The sequence below is a fragment of the Callithrix jacchus genome, chromosome 5 (genome assembly GCF_049354715.1).
Source record: "Callithrix jacchus isolate 240 chromosome 5, calJac240_pri, whole genome shotgun sequence".
NCBI classification, from domain to species: Eukaryota; Metazoa; Chordata; class Mammalia; order Primates; family Cebidae; genus Callithrix; species Callithrix jacchus.
The window spans coordinates 74,117,171-74,137,759 of record NC_133506.1 but is presented as its reverse complement, the minus strand read 5'-3'; the positions used below and the strand labels follow the sequence as shown (position 1 = coordinate 74,137,759).

At 50.5% G+C, this 20,589-nt stretch overlaps 2 protein-coding genes across 5 annotated transcripts; one reads left to right on the top strand and one right to left on the bottom strand.

Moving 5' to 3' along the window:
- Positions 1-7,032: 7,032 nt before the first annotated feature.
- On the bottom strand, positions 7,033-10,271 carry SHBG (sex hormone binding globulin). 3 transcript variants are annotated; one of them, XM_002747952.7, is made up of 8 exons: positions 10,133-10,271; positions 9,906-9,997; positions 9,541-9,730; positions 9,049-9,210; positions 8,665-8,824; positions 8,398-8,534; positions 7,446-7,653; positions 7,033-7,197 (listed from the first exon to the last, which is right to left on the bottom strand). In XM_002747952.7, the coding sequence occupies exons 1-8, from the start codon at positions 10,232-10,234 to the stop codon at positions 7,049-7,051; spliced, it is 1,200 nt and encodes a 399-aa protein (XP_002747998.1). In that variant the 5' UTR covers positions 10,235-10,271; the 3' UTR covers positions 7,033-7,048. The 3 variants fall into 3 exon arrangements, with proteins under 3 accessions (XP_002747998.1, XP_008994832.1, XP_008994833.1); XM_008996584.5 differs by lacking the exon at positions 9,049-9,210; XM_008996585.4 differs by lacking the exons at positions 9,906-9,997; positions 10,133-10,271 and having other exon boundaries at positions 9,049-9,156; positions 9,579-9,718.
- Positions 10,272-12,267: 1,996 nt separating this feature from the next.
- SAT2 (spermidine/spermine N1-acetyltransferase family member 2) lies at positions 12,268-13,877 on the top strand. Of its 2 annotated transcripts, XM_002747955.6 has the most exons (6): positions 12,268-12,510; positions 12,668-12,719; positions 12,852-12,935; positions 13,066-13,167; positions 13,316-13,356; positions 13,497-13,877. In XM_002747955.6, the coding sequence occupies exons 1-6, from the start codon at positions 12,445-12,447 to the stop codon at positions 13,662-13,664; spliced, it is 513 nt and encodes a 170-aa protein (XP_002748001.1). In that variant the 5' UTR covers positions 12,268-12,444; the 3' UTR covers positions 13,665-13,877. The 2 variants fall into 2 exon arrangements, with proteins under 2 accessions (XP_002748001.1, XP_003732944.1); XM_003732896.6 differs by lacking the exon at positions 12,852-12,935.
- The last annotated feature ends 6,712 nt before the right edge of the window (positions 13,878-20,589 follow it).

Genomic DNA, 20,589 nt, shown 5'->3' with positions numbered 1-20,589 from the left:
CTTTGGGAGAACTGGGCAAGTGGATCACCTGAGATGAGGATTTCCAGATCAGCCTGGCCAACATGGTGAAACCCCGACTCTACTAAAAATACAAAACTAGGTGGGCGGCCAGGTGCGGTAGCTCACACCTTTAATCCCAGCACTTTGATAGGCCAAGGCAGATGGATCAGGAGGTCAGGAGTTCAAGACCAGCCTGGCCAACATAGTGAAACCTTGTCTCTACTAAAAAACCACTTCCTGTGGTTTTATGCAATCATGTCACTCTCTGGTTCCCAAAGGATGTGCCTGTAATCGCAGCTACTTGGGAGGCTGAGGCAAGAGAATCGCTTGTACCCGGGAGGCGGAGGTTGCAGTGAGCCACTGCACTCCAGTTTTGGCAACAAGAGGAAAACTCAGTCTCAAAAAAAAGGAAGAAAAGAAAATGCGTGTGTGTGTGTGTGTGTGTGTGTGTGTGTGTGTGTTGTTTTGAGATGGAGTTTCACTCTTGTTACCCAGTCTGGAGTGCAATGGCGCGATCTTGGCTCACCACAACCTCCACCTCCTGGGTTCAGGCAATTCTCCTGCCTCAGGCTCCTGAGTAGCTGGGATTACAGGAACACGCCACCATGCCCAGCTAATTTTTTTGTATTTTTTTTAGTAGAGACAGACGGGGTTTCACCATGTTGACCAGGATGGTCTCGATCTCTTGACCTCATGATCCACCCGGCTTAGCCTCCCAAAGTGCTGGGATTACAGGCTTGAGCCACCGCACCCGGCCAAGACTCCTTCTTATTAAAAAAAAAAAAAAAAAGGTTGGGCCAGGCGCGGTGGCTCACGCCTGTAATCCCAGCACTTTGGGAGGCCGAGGCGGGTGGATCACGAGGTCAAGAGATTGAGACCATCCTGGTCGACATGGTGAAACCCCGTCTCTACTAAAAATACAAAAAATTAGCTGGGCATGGTGGTGTGTGCCTGTAATCCCAGCTACTCAGGAGGCTGAGGCAGGAGATTTGCTTGAACCCATGAGACAGAGGTTGCAGTGAGCTGAGATTGTGCCATTGCACTCCAGCCTAGGCAACAAGAATGAAGCTCCATCTCGAGAAGGAGGAAGAGGGAGGAAGGAAGGAAGGAAGGAAGGAAGGAAAGAGAGAAAGAAAGAAAGCCATGCGGTGTCTCACGGCCGTAATCCCAGCACTTTGGGAGGCCAAGGTGGGTGAATCACTTGAGGCCAGAAATTTGAGACCAGCCTGGCCAAAATGGTAAAACCTCAGCTCACTAAACATTCAGAAAATTGGTCAGGTGTGGTGGTGCATACCTGTAATCCCAGAAACTCAGGAAACTGAGGCAGGAGAATCGCTTGAACCCAGGAGGTGGAGGTTGCAGTGAGCTAAAATCGCACCACTGCACTCCAGCCTGGGCGACAGAGACAGAACAAGAATCTGTCTCAAAAAAAAAAAACAGAAAAAAAAAAGGCCAGGCGCGGTGGCTCACGCCTGTAATCCCAGCACTTTGGGAGGCCGAGGCAGGTGGATCATGAGGTCAAGAGATCGAGACCATCCAGGTCAACATGGTGAAACCCCGTCTCTACTAAAAATACAAAAAATTAGCTGGGCAAGGTGGTGTGTGCCTGTAATCCCAGCTACTCAGGAGGCTGAGGCAGGAGAATTGCCTGAACCCAGGAGGCGGAGGTTGTGGTGAGCCAAGATCAGGCCATTGCACTCCAGCCTGGGTAACAAGAGCAAAACTCCATCTCAAAAAAGAAGGAGGAGGAGGAGGAGGAGGAGGAGGAGGAGGAGGAGGAGAGATTAGAAGAGAAAGTTTATTGACTGACCAGATCAAGCTCCAGCTCCTCAGCAGGGCACACAAGGCCACATAGTCCAAGGAGCCCCCATCTGCCCTCAGACCATCCATAGTTCAGCCCGCTTCACATGCCCTCTCTGATCTTTCATACCCAGCAGTACAGACTAATATGTCAAGAACTATGTGTGAGATTAATAAGAACAACATTTTGGCCGGGCGTGGTGGCTCAAGACTGTAATCCCAGCACTTTGGGAGGCCGAGGCGCGTGGATCATGAGGTCAAGAGATGGAGATTATCCTGGTCAACATGGTGAAACCCCGTCTCTACTAAAAATACAAAACATTAGCTGGGCATGGTGGCGCATGCCTGTAATCCCAGCTACTCAGGAGGCTGAGACAGGAGAATTGCCTGAACCCAGGAGGCGGAGGTTGTGGTGAGCCGAGATCGGGCCATTGCACTCTAGCCTGGGTAACAAGAGCGAAACTCCGTCTCAAAAAAAAAAAAAAAGAACAACATTTCTCATCTATCTTGAGAAATATATCTCGCTTATATATTAAGCACTTTCTGTATGCCAAACACTATGCTACACATTTTACCTACATGATTTCATCAGATCTTCATAGCAACCTTCTAGATAGAAAAACCCATTTTGTAGCTGGGGAAACAGTGTTACAGAGGTTTTGTCATGCTCAGCTTCACACATCTAACAACCCATTTCTTTTGTTTCTCCATGCTTTTAATTTTTCTGTTTTGGAGTCTTGCTCTATTGCCCAGGCTGGATCTCAGCTCACTGCAACCTCTGCAGTGATCTCAGCTCACTGCAAACTCTGCCTCCTGGGTTCAAGCAATTCTCCTGCCTCAGCCTCTCCAGTAGCTGGGATTACAGAAGCCTGCCACCACACCCAGCTAATTTTCGTATTTTTAGTAGAGATGAAGTTTCACCATACTGGCCAGGGTGATCTTGAACACCTGACTTAAGATGATCTGCCCACCTTGGCCTCCCAAAGTTCTGGGATTACAGGCATGAGCCGCCACACCTGGCCACAACTCATTTCTTTGATGGTCCTTGGTAGAACTAGTAACCAGGTTCCTTGGCATCTCAGATACCAAGGAGTATCTGAGATGCTAAAACATTTCACATGTCTATCTCCCTCAAGACCCTGGTTCTGGCCGGCATGGTGGTTCATGCCTGTAACCTCAGCACTTTGGGAGGCCGAGGTGGGCGGATCACCTGAAGTTGGGAGTTGAAGACTAGCCTAGCCAATGTGGTGAAACCCGTGTCTACTAAAAATACAAAAATCAGCTGGGTGTGGTGGTGCAAGCCTGTAATCCCAGCTACTCAAGAGGCTGAGGCTGAGGTAGGAGAACCGCTTGAACCCAGGAAGTGGAGGTTGCAGAGAGCCAAGATTGCACCATTGCATTCCAGCCTGGGGAACAAAGCAAGACTGTCTCAAAAGAAAAAAAAAAAGACTCTGGTTCTCTAGGGCCAGTACCAAGTTTTATTCATCCTTAGAGTCCCTGTGGTGGACTACCTAACACAGTGTTCAGCCTACTGTCAGCAGCCAATACATGTTAATTGAAAGAAAGTTGGTGGGAGGGAGGCAGCAGGGAGGGAGAGAAAGAGAGAAAGAGGCAGTGGTGGGGTGGAGTGAGTGGGCAGATCAGGCCCAGAGGGTTCAGGGTGTGTTGCCAAGCTCTAGAAAGTTTTTTGGGGAGTGTGGGGAAGGCAGGGGACACTGGGCAGTCATCGTAGGTGCCCTTGGTGGGGGCCTGAAATGTCGGTGTCAGAGCAAAGTCAGTCTTAATGAGAGAGTGTAGACAGCTCTGGATGGTAATCAGGAATCTTGGAATCTAGGGCAGGCTGGGGAAAGAGAGGTTGGGGGCACAGTGTCCTGGAGAGGGTGGGGTGGAGGGAGGAGAGAAAAGCCAGCTCCCAGCTCCAGGGAGATTCCAGGGACAAAGGTCAGGATGTTGGCACTCAGAACAACTCCCTTGGTGGGTGCCCAGGTGCATCCAGGCTCTTTGACCGCCCCCCCGCCACCCCTGGCTCGCACTCCACAGGCCTCCACAGGATGATTCTTTTCATTATTCAGGTCTCTGCTCAAATGACTTCCCTTACCACCCAGCTAATGTTGCCCCTCCCTTCCCTCTCCTATTATATTACAGGATTTTATTTCCTTTACCGCTCTAACCACTATCTGAAATAACCCGGCTTATTTGTTTTCTTGTGTGTGTCTGCTTCCCCTCTACTATATTATAAGTTCTATCAGGGCAGGGATGGTGTTCGTCCTTTTCATTGATGTATCCTCAGTATCTAGAACAGTACCTGGTACCTAGCAGGTGCTCATGTGGCCTAGGTTAACCCTGACCATTGTCAACAGGCTAGAATTAAATTTGGACACCCTTGCTGGGCACGGTGGCTCATGCCTGCAATTCCAGCACTTTGGGAGGCCGAGGTGGGCAGATTACCTGAGGTCGGCAGTTCAAGACCAGCTTGATGAACATGGGGAAACCCTGTCGCTACTAAAAATACAAAAATTAGCCGGGGGTGTGGTGGCACATGCCTGTAACCCCAGCTACTAGGGTGGCTGAGGCAGGAGAATCACTTGAACCCAGGAGGTGGAGGTTGCAGTGAGTCGAGATTGCACTATTGCACTCCATACTGGGCAATAAGAGCAAAACTCTGTCTCAAAAAAATAAATAAATAAATAAAAATTAAAAAAAAAAATTTGAATGCCCTCTCCATGCTGAAGACTCCTCTACAAACACTGCTGGCTAGATAGAGGCAGGTGTAGATCCTGAGAGGGTCTGTATGGTGAAGATTAGGAGAGGTACGAGGCAGGGCTTGGGATTTGTGTCTTCTACCCTAGAGACTCCCCAGGGCCTCCTTACCCTGAGTCATTTAGGTCCTGGCTGATCCTTGTAGAAGGGGACAGCAGCTCCAATGAGTGACTCACCCTGCTACCTGTGTTACTGGTGAAAAGATCCTTGTAAGAAACTAGGAGGCTTGGCTGGGCGTGGTGGCTTATGCTTGTAATCCCAGCACTTTGGGAGGACTAGGCGAGCAGATCACCTGAGGTCAGGAGTTCATATCAGCCTGACCAATATGGTGAAACCCTGTCTCTACTAAAGATACAAAAATTAACCGGGCATGGGTGCCTGTAATCCAGCGACTCTGGAGGCTGAGGCAGGAGAATCCCTTGAACCTGTGAGGTGGAGGTTGTAGTAAGCCAAGATCATGCCACTGCACTCCAGCCTGGGTGACAGAGCATGATTCCATCTCCAAAAAAAAAGGCTGGGCACAGTGGCTCACACCTGTAGTCCCAGCACTTTGGGAGGCGGAGGTGGATGGATCACCAGGTCAAGAGATCGAGACCATCCTGGCCAACATAGTGAAACCTCGTCTCTACTAAAAATACAAAAATTAGCTGGGTGTGCTGGTGCGTACCTGTACTCCCAGCTACTTGGGAGGCTGAGGCAGAAGAATCATTTGAACCCGGAAGCAAGAGGTTGCAGTGAGCTGAAATCACGCCACTGCACTCCAGCCTGGGCAACAAAGTGAGACTCGGTCTCAAAACAAAAACAACGAAAGAAACTAGGAGGCTCGGACATTGGGAGTCTCATGGAGTCTGGAGATGAGGGATGCTTTAACCTAATGGTTCTTTTTAAATTTTATTTATTTTTTATTTTCTTTTGAGACAGAATCTCACTTTGTCACACAGGTTGGAATGCAGTGGCATGATCTTGGCTCACTGAAACTTCCGCCTCCAGAGTTCGAGCGATTCTTCTGCCTCAGCCTCTAAAGCAGCTGGGATTACAGGCATCCACCACCACACCCAGCTGATTTTTGTATTTTTAGTAGAGACGGGGTTTCACTATGTTGGCAAGGCTGGTCTCAAAGTCCTGACTTCAGGTGATTCCCCCCTTTTCCGCCTCCCAAAGTGCTGGGATTGTAGGTGTGAGCCACTGCGCCTGCCCAACCTAATAGTTCTTGAGAGGAATGAGGATGGAGGGCTTGAGCCACAGGGCTTCTTAGTAGGCTGGAAGCTTTGGGCTAGAACACAAGGATTCCTAAGAGGGCTGAAGACTGGGAGCTGGGGGCTAGGGGCTAGAGGCTTGGGCACGAGGGTTCCCCAGGGAGAGATGCTGGGGCACCAGCATTCTCCAGAGGTCTGTGGTTGAGAGCTGGGTCACCACATTCTTTGAGGGCAGAGATATTCCCAAATCTGTCTGTTTTTCTCAGCTGGGACTAGCACAAGCCAGTTCTTGCTTAATAGAGTAGAGATGAATTCTTCTGGGAACACAGCAAGTGGACCGAGACCAGAAGAGAGAGAGGGGCCTTTCTCCTGCTGCTCTCCTCCCTTTATCTTTCTCCCTGCCTCCACCCCTTTTTCCAGAACCCCTGCCCACATCTCCCTGTGACCCTTGCACGCCCCCTGCTGCTCCTTCCTTGGGCAGCAATGGCCAGTCCAAGGACCAGATGACTAAGATGACAAAATCCCATCTCTTCCCTTCCTCCTGATCTCTCTGGACCAGCCACAGAGGCAGGAAACTGGAGTCTCAAAGGGAGTAGATTCTGAGGAATGAGGTGGGTCCTGACTTCCAGAAAGTGACCCATATCTGGGGTGTGTCTGTCTGTGGGGGTTGTTGCTGGGATCTCAGCCTAAGAAGTCCTCATTTTCAGCAGGGCATGGTGGCTCACTGCTGTAATCCCAACACTTTGGGAGGCTGAGGCAGGAGGATCACCTGAGGTCAGGAGTTCAAGACAAGCCTGGCCAATATGATGAAATCCCGTCTCTACTAAAAGTACAAAAAAATTAGCCGGGCATGGTGGCAGGCAACTATAATCCCAGCTACTCAAGAGGCTGAGGCAGAGAATTGCTTGAACCCAGGAGGCAGAGGTTGCAGTGAGCTGAGATTTCGCCACTGCATTCCAGCCTGGGCGACAGAGCAAGACTCTGTCTCAAAAAAAAATTAATAATAATACAAAAAATTAGCCAGGCGTGGTGGTGTGCACCTGTAATCCTAGCCGCTCAGGAGGTTGAGGCAGGAGAATTGCTTGAACCCAGGAGGTGGAGGTTGCAGTGAGCCAAGATCATGCCATTGCACTCCAGCCTGGGCAACAAGAGGGAAACCCCATCTCAAAAAAAAAAAAAAAAAAGACAACTCAATGCTTGACACAGTGCTTGGTACATTGCTAGTGCACAGTGAATATTTGTTGAATAAATGAATAGTAAGTAACTTTCAAAGGGGTTTCTTAGGTAGAACTTTAATGGGAAGCATCAGTGCCATTGCCTGGGTTCTGGGGGCAGCTGTGAGTCCAGATGTCATGGCTTCTGTTCAGGGCTCGGTCCACATCCAGCCTCTGACCTTGTGCCCAAAGGCCATTCAGGCAAAAAGAAGTGGAAGAGTCCTCTCCTAGAGGAAGGTAGTGCAGAGGTGGCATTAGAGCATTAACGTGGATCGCATTCAGAACCTTCTCCCCACCTTTCCACTCCTTCAACCTGAGTTTGCAAAAGTACTACCTCCCACTGCCCCCATATCTTCTTCTTGAATAGGGAGGGCCTATTCTTCCCTCCCAGAGTTTCCTTCCCCTCAAAATGTGCCCCCTCCCTTGAGCTGTTTCCAGTGGTGTACTAATGAACTTGAACATCATTCTTTCTTACCTGGTAAAGCCCCCAGGAAGAGACGCCCTTGAGGCTGGTCCCAGAGGTTAAGGAGGGGAGCTGGGCCTAAAGAAGGCAGGGCAAGGACCTCCATCTTCAGCCCTTGGCTCAAGATTACCCTGGACATACTCAGCTTCAGCTGAAGAGGGAGTCCTAAGACCAGGGGCAGATCCAGCCCTGGCCCCGACCCGGAAGACAGCACCACCTTCTGCAGAGTGTGTGGGAAAGAGACGGTAGTGAGGGACGGATGGAAGAATGAGCCTGGCCTACTGCCGTGGCCTCACCCCTAGCTGCCTTCATTCTGCCTCTTCGCTATGCCTCCACCTACTGGCCATTCTCACCACTTAAATTCTGCCCAGTTTTTTTTTTTTTTGGTTTGACCCTTTTTAAAACCACACTCACCCCAAGTAAATAGGCAGTCTAAGTCAACTGTTTGCTTGCTGTGAGCAGCTTCAAGATATGTCCCTGGCCCCACCACCCACCTGAGTGCCATCCATAAACCTTATTTTTATTTTTATCTTTTTAAGACAGAGTCTCACTGTGGCCCAGGTCAGAATGCGGTGGCACCGTCATAGCTTACTGCAGCCTCAAACTCCTGGACTCCAGTGAACCTCCTGCCTCAGCCTCCTAAGTAGGTAGGGCAACAGACATGTGCCACCATGCCTCGCTAATTTTTTTTTTTTTTGAGACAGAAGTCTCTGCTATGTTGCCCAGGTTGGTCACAAACTCCTGGCCTCAAATGATCCTCTGGTCTTGGCCTCCAGCACTTTGGGATTACAGGCATGCACCACCATGCCTGGCTAATTATTGATAAAAAACAATTTTGGAGAGCCAGGGTCTCTCTATGTTCCCAGGCTAGAAGTCTTCCTAATATTGACATTTTGGACTGCTCTCTTCCCTCATTGCTCCAGGCTCCACTGAATACAGGCAGTGCCCCATTCTCCCCCTTTACTTGATCTTGGAGGTAGAGACTGAGCCAAGATGGGTTCTCCGGTGTCCCAAGGACAAGGAGGTGGCCTGAGCCTGCTGCCTGCTCAAGTCCCAGGTCCAGAGAGAAAGCCCAGGGCTCTGCATGAGGCTGGGGAATGTCTGTGGGGAGAAATGATTATCCTGAGGCCTCAAAGCTAGGACTTCAAGGAGGAAAGGGGTCAGTGGCGGAGGAAGACAGAGGCAGGCCAAGCTGGCCAAGGTGGGGAAAATAGGCTCCAAGGAAATCTACCTCGGAGATTGAATTCTGCATGAGTCCCTGGAGGGAGAAATATCCCAGGATTTGATTCTACATCACAGCTTCTGAGGTTAGTCGGGGCAGATGCTGAGATCTCGGCCTGTTTGTCCAGCCAGGAATCCTGGCGCAGGCAGCCATCCAGGGCAGGAATGAGCTGGAGTGTGATGGAGGTAAGATATGGGGATGTAGAAATCAGGTCATAGGAGCCCAGTCCCGGCCTCCCCGCCTCAGTTTACTCCCCTCTGAGCATCTGGCCTCCCCCTTGCAGCTCTCAACCCATCCCCTCTCCCTAAAAGCATGGACTTTGATTCCCACGGCCACCCACCCAGCATGCTTTACCAAGACTTGGCTAGGGTTCCACCCCTGTGATGTAGTTACCGGCAACCGAAGGTTGGAAGAAGGGAAGAGCAGCCCCCCAACCGCAATCCTCATGGTAGGATGGTCTTTGCTGGCCAGGGGCCCAGAGACCTGTCTCAGGCACAGCACCTCCTCCCCATCCACCCTCAGCAGCACAGAGTCCCCATCAATCTTGACTTCCACCTGCAGGAAGGTGGGAAGCAGAATCAGAGGCCCCTGGGATCTGTCTCTGCCACCTTCCTGGGAGGCAGCCTCGTACTACAGTGGAAAGAACATGCCTTAAAGACTCAGCTGGCATCCTTGGCCTTGGTTCACTAAGGTCTTATCATTTACCTACTGACTGAGCCTTAGAACTCCCAACAGATAAGATGGGACCAAGAATAGCTACTGTGTGGGGTTTCGTGTGGATTAAATGAGATGACAGTGGTAAAGGGATGCCCAATAACTTGGTTTCGTTCCATTTCCTCAGACCAGCTCCACATATCCCTCCCCTGGGGACCAAAGGTAGCTTACCTGGTGCCATCTCCCATCATCCAGCCGTGGTCCAGCACCCACCGTAAGCTGGGCCCAGGGATTGTGCAGTTGGATCTCAGGCCTGCCATCCCGAAGTCCCAGCATAAACCAGTCATCCTTAGGGTTGGTATCCCCATAAAAAATCACTCCCTCTGGGTCCCACGTTCGAATCTCAAAGGAGGAGGAGGTTCTGGAAGGGTGCAGAAGGAAAGACTGTGTATGTCATGTGCTCTTTGAGAGCCAGTGTGGGTTTGGGGGAGGTGTTGTTCACAGATAAAGAAGGAAAGGAAGACAGGGAAAGAGAAGAGCTGACAGAGAGAGGGCAGGGCCAGAGGACTGGGGCAAGGACTAGGCCAACCCCATACTTTGTAATCTTGGTGAGGTCAAAGGTCATGACGGCAACAGGCTCGTGTCCTGGGCCATTGCTGAGGTGGACACCTGGAGAGTCCTGGGCTCTCTATCAGAAAGAGAAAATACACAAGGCTGAGTAAGGACTTTTCAGAGACAGCCAGAGGGAGAGGCACTGCTACAGGGCCATAGGAGGAGAGAAGGGAAGATGGCATGAGCTGAGTCCCCTGTCCCGCTCCTGCACCTGGGTGGGGAGAATAGGTCTCAGGGCCCATCCCTGGTGAGTGGCAAGCAGTAGTAGCAACAGCAGCAGGCGTGAGGTGGCCAGTGGGCCTCTGCTCTCCATAGTCAGCCGCTGTCCACTCGGGGCTCAGACAACTCTTGGGAGAATGTGTAGAGGCAGGCAGACTTGCATGTGGGCGGTGGAGGGTTAAAGGTTGCCCCCGGGGAGGGGGGAGCAGGGTAAAGGAAACAGGGGCACTGACCCTTGACCCCTGCCCGGGGGCCCAGTCACAAGACACAGCTGCCAACACTCTGGGGATCAATGGGGTGAATGACAGAGTCCCTCCATTACCATCCTCCACTGCCGAGAAAGTTTATGAGCTGGGAGAGGATACTCCATCCCGCCTCTCTTCCTCCTTTAGGGCCTGATCAGGGCCTGTATCAGGGCTAGAAATGAGACATGGAATCCTAAATTTCTAGCTGGGTGAACTTGGGCAAGTCACTTCATCTTTGAGCTTCAGTGACCTTGTCTGTAAAATGAGGAAAATAATAATTTATGGGGTAACAATGAGAGTGTGTTCATTGAGATAATGCAGGCACAGTGCCTGGCATCTGGTCTGAACTCCTCCCCAGTCTTTTCCCAGGCCTCTGAGACCTGTCTCCCAAGAAGGTATTGTTGTGTGTATGATTCAGTGAATATTAAGAAGGGACCCACCCCTGCCTCCCAGTGATCCTACCTATCCATTTATTGCAGGGCCTAACAATCTACCAGTAGAAGTTCCTCACCCACTCCCTGACCCATTTTTAACTTTATTTTAGACAGAGTCTTGCTCTGTCACCCAGGCTGGAGTACAGTGGCATGATCTCAGCTCACTGCTGCCCTTGCCTCTTGAGTTCAAGCCATCCTCCTGTCTCAGCCTCCTGAGTAGCTGGGACTACAGGCGCAGGCACCACCATGCCCACCTAATTTTTTGTCTTTTTATTTTTAGTAGAGATGGGGACTTCACCATGTTGCTGGGATTACAGACGCCTGCCACCATGCCTGGGTAATTTTTGTATTTTTAGTAGAGACAGGGTTTCACCATGTTGGTCAGGCTGGTCTCTAACTCCTGACTTCAAATGATCTGCCTGCCTCTGCCTCCCAAAGTGCTGGGATTACAGTCATGAACCACCATGCCCAGCCCCTGACCCATTTTAAAATGCAAATGACAGACCAGTCGAGGTAGCTCACATCTGTAATCCCAGCACTTTGGGAGGCAGAGGTGGTCAGATGAGGTCAGAAGTTCCAGACCCGCCTGACTAACATGATGAAATCCCGTTGCAGTGAGTCGGGATCGTGTCACTGCACTCCAGCCTGGATGACAGAGCAAGACTCCGTCTCAAAAAAAAAAAAAAATCCATCTCCACAAATAAATAAACATTCTTATAAATGCAAATATCCCCCCTGAGAGAAGTAACACTTCAAGCTACTCAAGAGCTGCAGAAAACAGCTTTCAGAGCTGCCAGTCTTGGGGCTTACCCAGGGTCTGGGCAGGTGAGGGGGCCTGAGGCTAAAGCAGATAATCACTGTATAGCCAATGTATTTTTTATTTTTTTGAGATGGAGTCTCGCTCTGTCACCCAGGCTGGAGTGCAGTGGCCCGATCTCGGATCGCTGCAACCTCCACCTCCCAGTTTCAAGCGATTCTCCTGTCTCAGCCTCCCGAGTAGCTCGGATTATAGGCACACGCCGCCATGCCCGGCTAATTTTTTGTATTTTTTAGTAGAGACGGGGTTTCACCGTGTTCTCAGGCTGGTCTCGAATTCCTGAGCTCAGGTAATCCACCCGCCTCGGCCTCCCAAAGTGCTAGGATTACAAGCGTGAGCCACCACGCCCGGCCTCCATTCGTCAATTTAAAAAGCACTGCGAGGGAACCTTTGAACTGTGGGGTGTCTCGATTAATGTTGGGACACCCATACAACCGCTAGGAAGCCGCCGCACTCCAACCTTGACCCCCACCCAGGGCCCAGTCACAAGACCCAGCTGTCGGGGGTGGGACGGGAGGCGGGGCTGCGCCTGTTAACCGAGCTTATTGGCTGATGGGTGTGCCCCCTGCTGCGGCAGAATTCGAGGGGGCGGGGCTTTGCCCGGCAGTGAGGACAGCCTCGCAGGCCCACTCTCTCCGCCCCCCGACCGCGCGTGAATCCCAGCTCCATTTCCCAGGCCGCTGCGCCCCTGCAGCCCTCGCCACCCCGCTCTCTCAGGCTCTTTGGGATCCAAGCTTGTAGGCCTTTAAGGGGTCTAGTTGCCCTTTGCGGGGTCCTGGGACTTTGGTCCTAGACAGTGGGGATCGGGATGGCTTCTGTGCGGATCCGAGAGGCCAAGGAGGGAGACTGTGGAGATATCCTGAGGCTGATTCGGGTGAAGACTGCGGGCCGGAAATCAGGGGGTCAGAGTGGCGCGGCCAGAGCGGGAGGCGCAGGAGGCGGGAGGCAGGGGGAGGGGGGTGCCTTGGGACCCTGCTCGGGGAGCAGCGGGGCTCTCCTGCCCTAATCTAGCCTCTGTACCCACGCCTTAGGAACTAGCCGAGTTCGAAAAACTCTTGGATCAGGTGAAGATCAGTGAAGAAGGTGGGGGCTCAACGCCCGGGTTCTGGCGGAGGCTGGGGCGGAAGTGAGGGATGAGTTCCCCAGGCGGCAGCTCCAGGCTGGGCACCCAGGTCCTGTTTCTCTGTCTCTTTGTCATAACTCCAATCTCGGCAGCCCTGAGAGCAGATGGCTTTGGAGAGAATCCTTTCTATCACTGTTTGGTAGCAGAGATTCTTCCAGCGCCCGGGGAGTCACTGGGTAAGAGCAGCTGGTCTTACAAGTCCGGCTCTGCAGTCGGCCTCAGAGGTCTCCCCGCAGGCTCCCAGAGGCCTTTTCTCTTTCTCCCCACCGGCTCCCAGACGCCTTACTCCTCTTTTCTTTCTCTCAGGACCCTGCGTGGTGGGCTATGGGCTATACTACTTCATCTACAGCACATGGAAGGGACGCACCATTTATCTGGAAGATGTCTATGTGATGCCAGAATATCGGGGTACTAGGCAGAAGCTGAGGCTGGGGTGGGAACAAAGGACCCCACAGACCCCACCATCATCCCCTGTCCCCGCATCCCAGGGGATGTCCTTTTCTGATCCCCTTCAGCTCAAACATAGCTCTTTTTTGCCTCTTTCTCTCCACAACAGGTCAAGGGATTGGTTCCAAAATAATCAAAAAGGTGGCTGAGGTGAGGAGAGGGATGGGGTGGTCAGCGAGGACCTCAAGAAGCAAAGGTATATGGGGGTGGGGGGGCCCAGGTTGAATGAGGAAGTGAGAAAGCCTTTTCTTTTTTGACCCCAGGAAAGTCAGTGATGTCTGATCCCACAGGTGGCCCTGGATAAGAGCTGCTCCCAGTTCCGTCTGGCTGTCCTGAACTGGAACCAGAAGGCCATAGACTTGTATAAGGCCCTAGGAGCCCAAGATCTGACAGAAGCTGAGGGCTGGCACTCCTTCCGCTTTGAAGAAGAGGCAATGAGAAAGTTGGCAGGAAAATGACGCCATCCCTAGGGGGTGTCTCTTTTGAGTTTCTCCTTCCCCACCCCACCAGCTCAAGCACTCTTCAGAGACTATTTCCACAGACACTGACGTTGAGGCCTCCCTGGAGGAAGGAGCGTTAGGGGTGCCTATCCTCAAGTAGTGGAATAGCAAAATTGAAGGAGAGACCTTTCTTCCTTTTTGAGGGTGAAAAATAAATAATAATTACATGTCCTGATGTCGTGTTGTTGATGAGGTGATAAGCCTCAGCCACTCTAAGACCCTTCCTGAGTGTTGTGGTCAGTGGAATTTGCTCCTTGGGGGACGGGTGGGCCCAAGGTGACCTTTGCCCTCAGTGGGCTGGAGTCTTGGCTCTGCCCTGTGGAATATAGGGAAAAGAAGAGCAAGGGATGGCCGGGCATGGTGGCTCATGCCTATAATCCCAACATGTTGGGAAGTCAAGGCAGGCAGATCACGAGGTCAAGGAATCAAGATCATCCTGGCCGACACGGTGAAACCTCATCTCTACTAAAAATACAAAAATTAGCTGGGCAGAGGCAAGTGCCTGTAGTCCCAGTTACTCAGGAGGCTGAGGCAGGAGAATCGCTTGAACCTGGGAGGTGGAGGTTGTGGTGAGCCGAGATTACACTACTGCATTCCAGCCTGGGCGACAGAGCGAGACTCTGTCTCAAAAAAAAAAAAAGCGCCACAGTCTTTATTTTCAGTCTGGTGTGCCCTACAAAAGCTCATGCCTGACCAGGCGTAGTAGTTCATGCTTGTAATCCCATCCCAGCACTTTAGGAGGCCGAGGCAGGCAGATCATGAGGTCAGGAGTTCGAGACCAGCCTGGCCAACATGGCAAAACCCCATCTCTACTAAAAATACAAAAATTAGCTGGGCATGGTGGCAGACACCTGTAATCCCAGCTACTTGGGAGGCTGAGACAGGAGAATCACTTGAACCTGGGAGGCAGAGGTTGCAGTGAGCCTAGATCGCACCACTGCACTCCAACCTGTGCGATAGAGGGAGAGTTCAAGACCAGCCTGGCCAACATAGCAGAATCTCGTCTTTACAAAAAAAAAAAAACCAGCACGAAATGGCATGCTCCTGGAGACCCAGGTACTCGGGAGGCTGAGGCATGAGAATGGCTTGATCCCAGAAAGTGGAGGTTGCTGTGAGCCAAGATTGCACCACTGCACTCCAGTCTGAGTGACAAAGCAAGACCCTGACTCAAAAAAATTAAAAGAAAATCTCAACACCTTGAGAAGTTGAGGCTGGAGGATTACTTGAGCCCAGGAGTTCAGGACCAGCCTGAGCAACATCATGGGCAAGACCACATCTCTACAAAATTAGGCTGGGCACAGTGGCTCGCCCCTGTAATCCCAGCAGTATCGGAGGTGGGCAGATCACTTGAGGTCAGGAATTCGAGACCAGCCTGGCCAACATGGTAAAACCCCATCTCTACTAAACACAAAAATCAGCTGAGTGTGATGGCATGCATGTAATTTCAGCTACTTGGGAGGTTGAGGCATGAGAATCACTTGAACCCAGGAGGTGGAGGTTGCAGTGAGCCAAGACTGCACCACTGCACTCCAGCCTGGGTGACAGAGCTAGACTTTGTCTCAAAAAAAAAAAAGAAAGAAAGAAGAAAGAAAGAGAAAGAAAGAAAGAAAGAAAGAAAGAAAGAAAGAAAGAAAGAAAGAAGAAAACAGCTGGGCACGGTGGCTCACGCTGGTAATCCAAGCTTTTTGGGAGGCAGGCAGATCACTTGAGGTCAGGAGTTTGAGCCTGGCCAACATGGTGAAACCCTAGCTCTACTAAAAATACAAAAATTAGCTGGGCATGGTGGCAGGTGCCTGCAATCCCATCTACTCTGGAGGCTGAGGCAGGAAAATTGCTTGAATTCAGGAGGTGGAGGTTCCAGTGAGCCAAGATTGAGCCACTGCACTACAGCCTGGGCAACAGAGCAAGACTCTGTCTCAAAAAAAAAAAGAAAGAAAGAAAGAGAAAAAAAAAAAGAAAAACTAAGAAACTAAGTAAATAAAATTAGCTCAGCTTGGTGGTAAATGCCTGTAGTCCCAAGTACTGAGGAGGCTGAGGTGGGAGGATCACCTGAGCCCTAGAGGTCAAGGCTGAAATTAGCCATGTTTGCGCCACTGCACTCCAGCCTGGGTGACAGGGTGAGACCCTGTCTCAAAACAAACAAAAAATAATTGGTTGGGCACAGTGGTTCACACCTGTAATCCCAGCATTTTGGAAGGCCAAGGTGGATGGATCGATTGAATCTAGGAGTTTAAGACTAACCTGGGCCACAGGACAAAACCTTGACTCTGCAAAAAATGCAAAAACATTAGCTGGGCGTGGTGGCAAGTGCCTGTAGTCCCAGCTACTGGGGAGGCTGAGGCTGAGGTGGGAGGATGGCTTAAACCTGGGAGGTCGAGGCTACAATGAACCAAGATCCTGCCAATGCAATCTAGCCTGGGTGACAGAGACAGACTTTCACCATGTTGGTCAAGCCGGACTCAAACTCCTGACCTCAGGTGATCCGCCCACCTCAGCCTCCCAATGTGCTGGGATTACAGGCCTGAGCCACCGCACCCAGCCTACAATTGAGTTTTGTTTTTGTTTCTTTTTTTCCTTTTTTCTTTTTTTATAGAGATAGGGTTTTGCCCCTTTAACCAGGCTGGTCTCGAACTCCTGACCTCAGGAATTCCACCCGCCTCAGCCTCCCAAAGTGCTGAGATTATAGGTGTGAGCCACCACACCTGGCCTCGTTTTGTTTTTTTGAGTCTGTTTTATCTCCCAGGTACAGTGGTGAGATCTGGGCTCACCACAGCCTCTGCCTCCTGGGTTCAAGCGATTCTCGTGTCTCAGCCTCCCAAGTAGCTGGAATAACAGGCATGCACCACCATGCCTGGCAATTTTTGTATTTTTAGTAGAGGTGGAGTTTCTCTGTGTTGGCCAGGCTGGTCTCAAAATCCTGGCCTCAAGTGATCGTCCAAGGACATAAATGATAAAATGTTTGCCCACATGGGAATCAAATCCACAACCTTGGTGTTAGCACCTCACTCTAATCAACTGAGCTAACTGGCCATTGCAAATTTTGATTTTTTTTTTTTTTTTTTGTGACAGAGTCTTGCTCTGTTGCCCAGGCCAAGTACAGTGGTGTGATCATGGCTCACTTCAGCCTCAACCTCCTGGGCTCAAGTGACCCTCCCACCTCAGCCTCCCAATTATCTGGGATCACAGGCAGGTGCTACCAAGCCTGGCTAATTAAAAAAAAAAATTGGGACCAGGTGCAGTGGCTCACGCCTGTAATCCCAGCACTTTGGGAGGCTGAGGTGGGTGGATCATGAGGTCAAGAGATCGAGACCATCCTGGCTAACATGGTGAAAACCTGGCTTTACTAAAAATACAAAAAATTAACTGGGCATGGTGGCACACACCTGTAGTCCCAGCTACTCGGGAGGCTAAGGCAGAGAATTGCTTGAGTCTGGGAGATGGAGGTTGCAGTGAGCCGCGATTGCACAAAGGCACTCCAGCCTGGGTGACAGAACAAGACTCTGTCTTGGAAAAAAAAAAAGAAAAAACATTTTGGGCTAGGCATGGTGGCACACGCCTGTAATACCAGCATTTTGGGAGGCCAAGACAGGCAGATCACCTAAGTCAGGAGTTTGCAACCAGCCTGACTAACATGGTGAAACCCTGCTTGTCTCTACTAAAAATACAAAAATTAGCCAGATGTGGTGGTGCATGCCTGTAATCCCAGCTACTTTGGAGGCTGAGGCAGGAGAATCTCTTGAACCCAGGAGGCGGATGTTGCAGTGAGCCAAGATTGTGCCACTGCGCTCCAGCCTGGGCTGTAAGACCAATAGCTCCTTTTCTAGGGTTCAAGCGGTTCTCCTGCCTCAGCCTCCCAAGTAGCTGGGATTACAGGCGCCTGCCACCTCACCCAGCTAATTTTTGTATTTTTTAGTAGAGATAGGGTTTCACCATATTGGCCAGATTGGTCTCGAACTCCTGACCTCAGATAATCCGCCTGCCTCAGCCTCCCAAAGTGCTGGGATTACAGGCGTGAGCCACCACTTGTGGCCACAAAAATTTTTTTATTAGTTATTAGGTTTCAATATGTTGCCCACACTAGTATTAGACTCCAGAGCTCAAGCAATCCTCCCATTTTGGCCTCCCAAAGGAGAGAGGATTACAGCTGTGAGCCGCCACACCTGGCCAATGTTACTACTTCTTTGATTTTTTTTTTTCAATTTTTTTTTTTGGAAGGGGATAAGGGGTCTTTCTTTTTTTTAGAAAGAGGGTCTCTTTCTGTTGCCCAGACTGGAGTGCAGTGGCATAATTACGGCTCACTGTAACCATGAACTCCTGAGTTTAACTGATCCTCTTGCCTTGTCTTCCCAAAGGGCTGGGATTATAGCCATTGCGCTTGGCCTTACTTGTAGAGGTTGAGGCTGAAGTGAGCCATGATCACACCACTGCACTCAGTGTTTTCTGTTTAGGTATTAGCTATTGGCTTTGTGCTGTTGAAGATGAGAAGCTAGCCCTTCAGAAGAAGGATCACTGAGGTTAAAGAAAGAAAAAAGAGCCAGGTGTGGTGGCTCATGCCTGTAATCCCAGCACTTTGGGAGACTGAGGCAGGCAGATCACCTGAGGTCAGGAGTTCGAGACCATCGTGACCAACATGGAGAAACCCTGTCTCTACTAAAAATACAAAATTAGCTGGGTGTGGTGGCTCATACCTTGTAATCCCAGTTACTTGGGGGGCTGAGGCAGGAGAATCACTTGAATCCAGGAGGTGGAGGTTGTGGTGAACTGAGATGGCACCATTACATTCCAGCCTGAGCAACAGGAGTGAAGCTCCAGCTCAAAAAAAAAAAAAAAAAAAAGAGAAACCCCTTTTTTCCAATCTCCCTGTCACCCCAGCTTCACTTCCCATCCTCCTGTGTTTCGCGTTTGCATTATTATGATTATACCATACACGACTGATCCATGTGAATAGTTAAAATTGTTTTTCTTTCCTGCAACATTTGTGTTTTTCCTGGAATTAATAATTGCTTTGTCTTCTCTGTTTGCTTAGTATCCCGTGTACTCTAATTTAGCCCCAAATTCTCCCTTAATTAATCTCTCACAAGGATATACAAACACTTAGGGACTTCAATCTACTTTTTTTTTTGGAGACGGAGTTTTGCTGTTGTTACCCAGACTGGAGTGCAATGGCATGATCTCGGTTCACCACAACCTCTGCCTTCTGGGTTCAAGCAATTCTCTTGCCTCAGCCTCCCGAGTAGCTGGGACTACAGGCACGCACCACCATGCCCAGCTAATTTTTGTATTTTTAGTAGAGATGGGGTTTCACCATGTTGACCAGGATGGTCTCTATCTCTTGACCTCGTGATCCACCCACCTCGGCCTCCCGAAGTGCTGGGATTATATGCATGAGCCACCGCACCCGGACCATTTTTTTTTTTTTTTTTTTTTTGAGATGGAGTCTAGCCCTGTTGTCCAGACTGGAGTACAAAGGCAAGATCTCAGCTCACCACAAACTCTGCCTCCCGGGTTCAAGTGATTCTCCCGCCTCTACCTCCCTACTAGCTGGGATTACACCTGCATGCCACCAAGCCTGGCTAATTTTTTGTATCTTTAGTGGAGATGGGGTTTCCCCGTATTGGTCAGGCTGGTCTCGAACTCCTGACCTCGTGATCTGCCCACCTCGGCCTCTCAAAGTGCTGGGATTACAGGCGTGAGCCACCTCGCCCGCCCTTAACCTACTTCATTTTGAAGAAGTTTCTCAAAAAGCCATTAGACCTGCCGCAGTGCAGAAAGGTGATCTTGACACTGTTGGGATCCCCCTTTACCTTCATCCCGAGGATCCCCTTTGCCTCTCTCTTGTGTTGAGGTCCGGGAACCTGTGTTTCTTCTTTCTAGGTTTATTCCCTTGTTTTGATGGAGCTTTTTGAGAAAGGGTATTTGGGAGGTAAATTTGTTGGGACCTTAAAAGTATGAAAATGCCTGTTCTATTCTTGCACTTAATTGAGAGTGTGGGCCAGGCACAGTGGCTCATGCCTGTAATCCAAACACTTTGGGTGGCCAAGGTGGGCGACACACCTGAGGTGAGGAGTTTGAGACCAGCATGGCTAACATGGTGAAACCTGTCTCTACTAAAAATACAAAAAACTAGCCGGCCATGGTGATGGGTGCCTATAATCCCAGCTACTCAAAAGGCTGAGGCAGGAGAGTTGCTGGAACCTGGGAGGCAGAGGTTGCAGTGAGCTGATATGGCAGCACTGCATTCCAGCCTGAGTGACAGAGCAAGACTCCATCTCCACCAAAAAAAAAAAAGGGCCAGGCGTGGTGGTTCAAGCCTGTAATCCCAGCACTTTGGGAGGCTGAGGTGGGTCGATCACGAGGTCAAGAGACCGAGACCATCCTGGTCAGCATGGTGAAACCCCGTCTCTACTAAAAATACAAAAAATTAGCTGTGCATGGTGGCGCGTGCCAGTAATCCCAGCTACTCAGGAGGCTGAGGCAGGAGAATTGCCTGAACCCAGGAGGTGGAGGTTGCGGTGAGCCGAGATTGCACCATTGCACTCCAGCTTGGGTAACAAGAACGAAACTTCATCTCAAAAAAAAATTCTGTGGCTGGGTATAGGAAATGAGGTTGGAAATAATTATTTTTTTGAGATGGAGTCTCACTCTGTCACCCGGGCTAGAGTGCAGTGGTGCAGTCTCGGCTCACTGCAACCTCTGCCTCCCAGGTTCAAGAGATTCTCCTCCCTTAGCCTCCTGAGTAGTTGGGATTATAGGCGAATGCCACCGTGGGGGGCTAATTTTTGTATTTTTAGTGGAAACGGAGTTTCACCATGTTGGCCAGGCTGGTCTCAAACTCCTGACCTCAGGTGATCCACCCACCTCCCAAAGTACTGGGATTACAGGT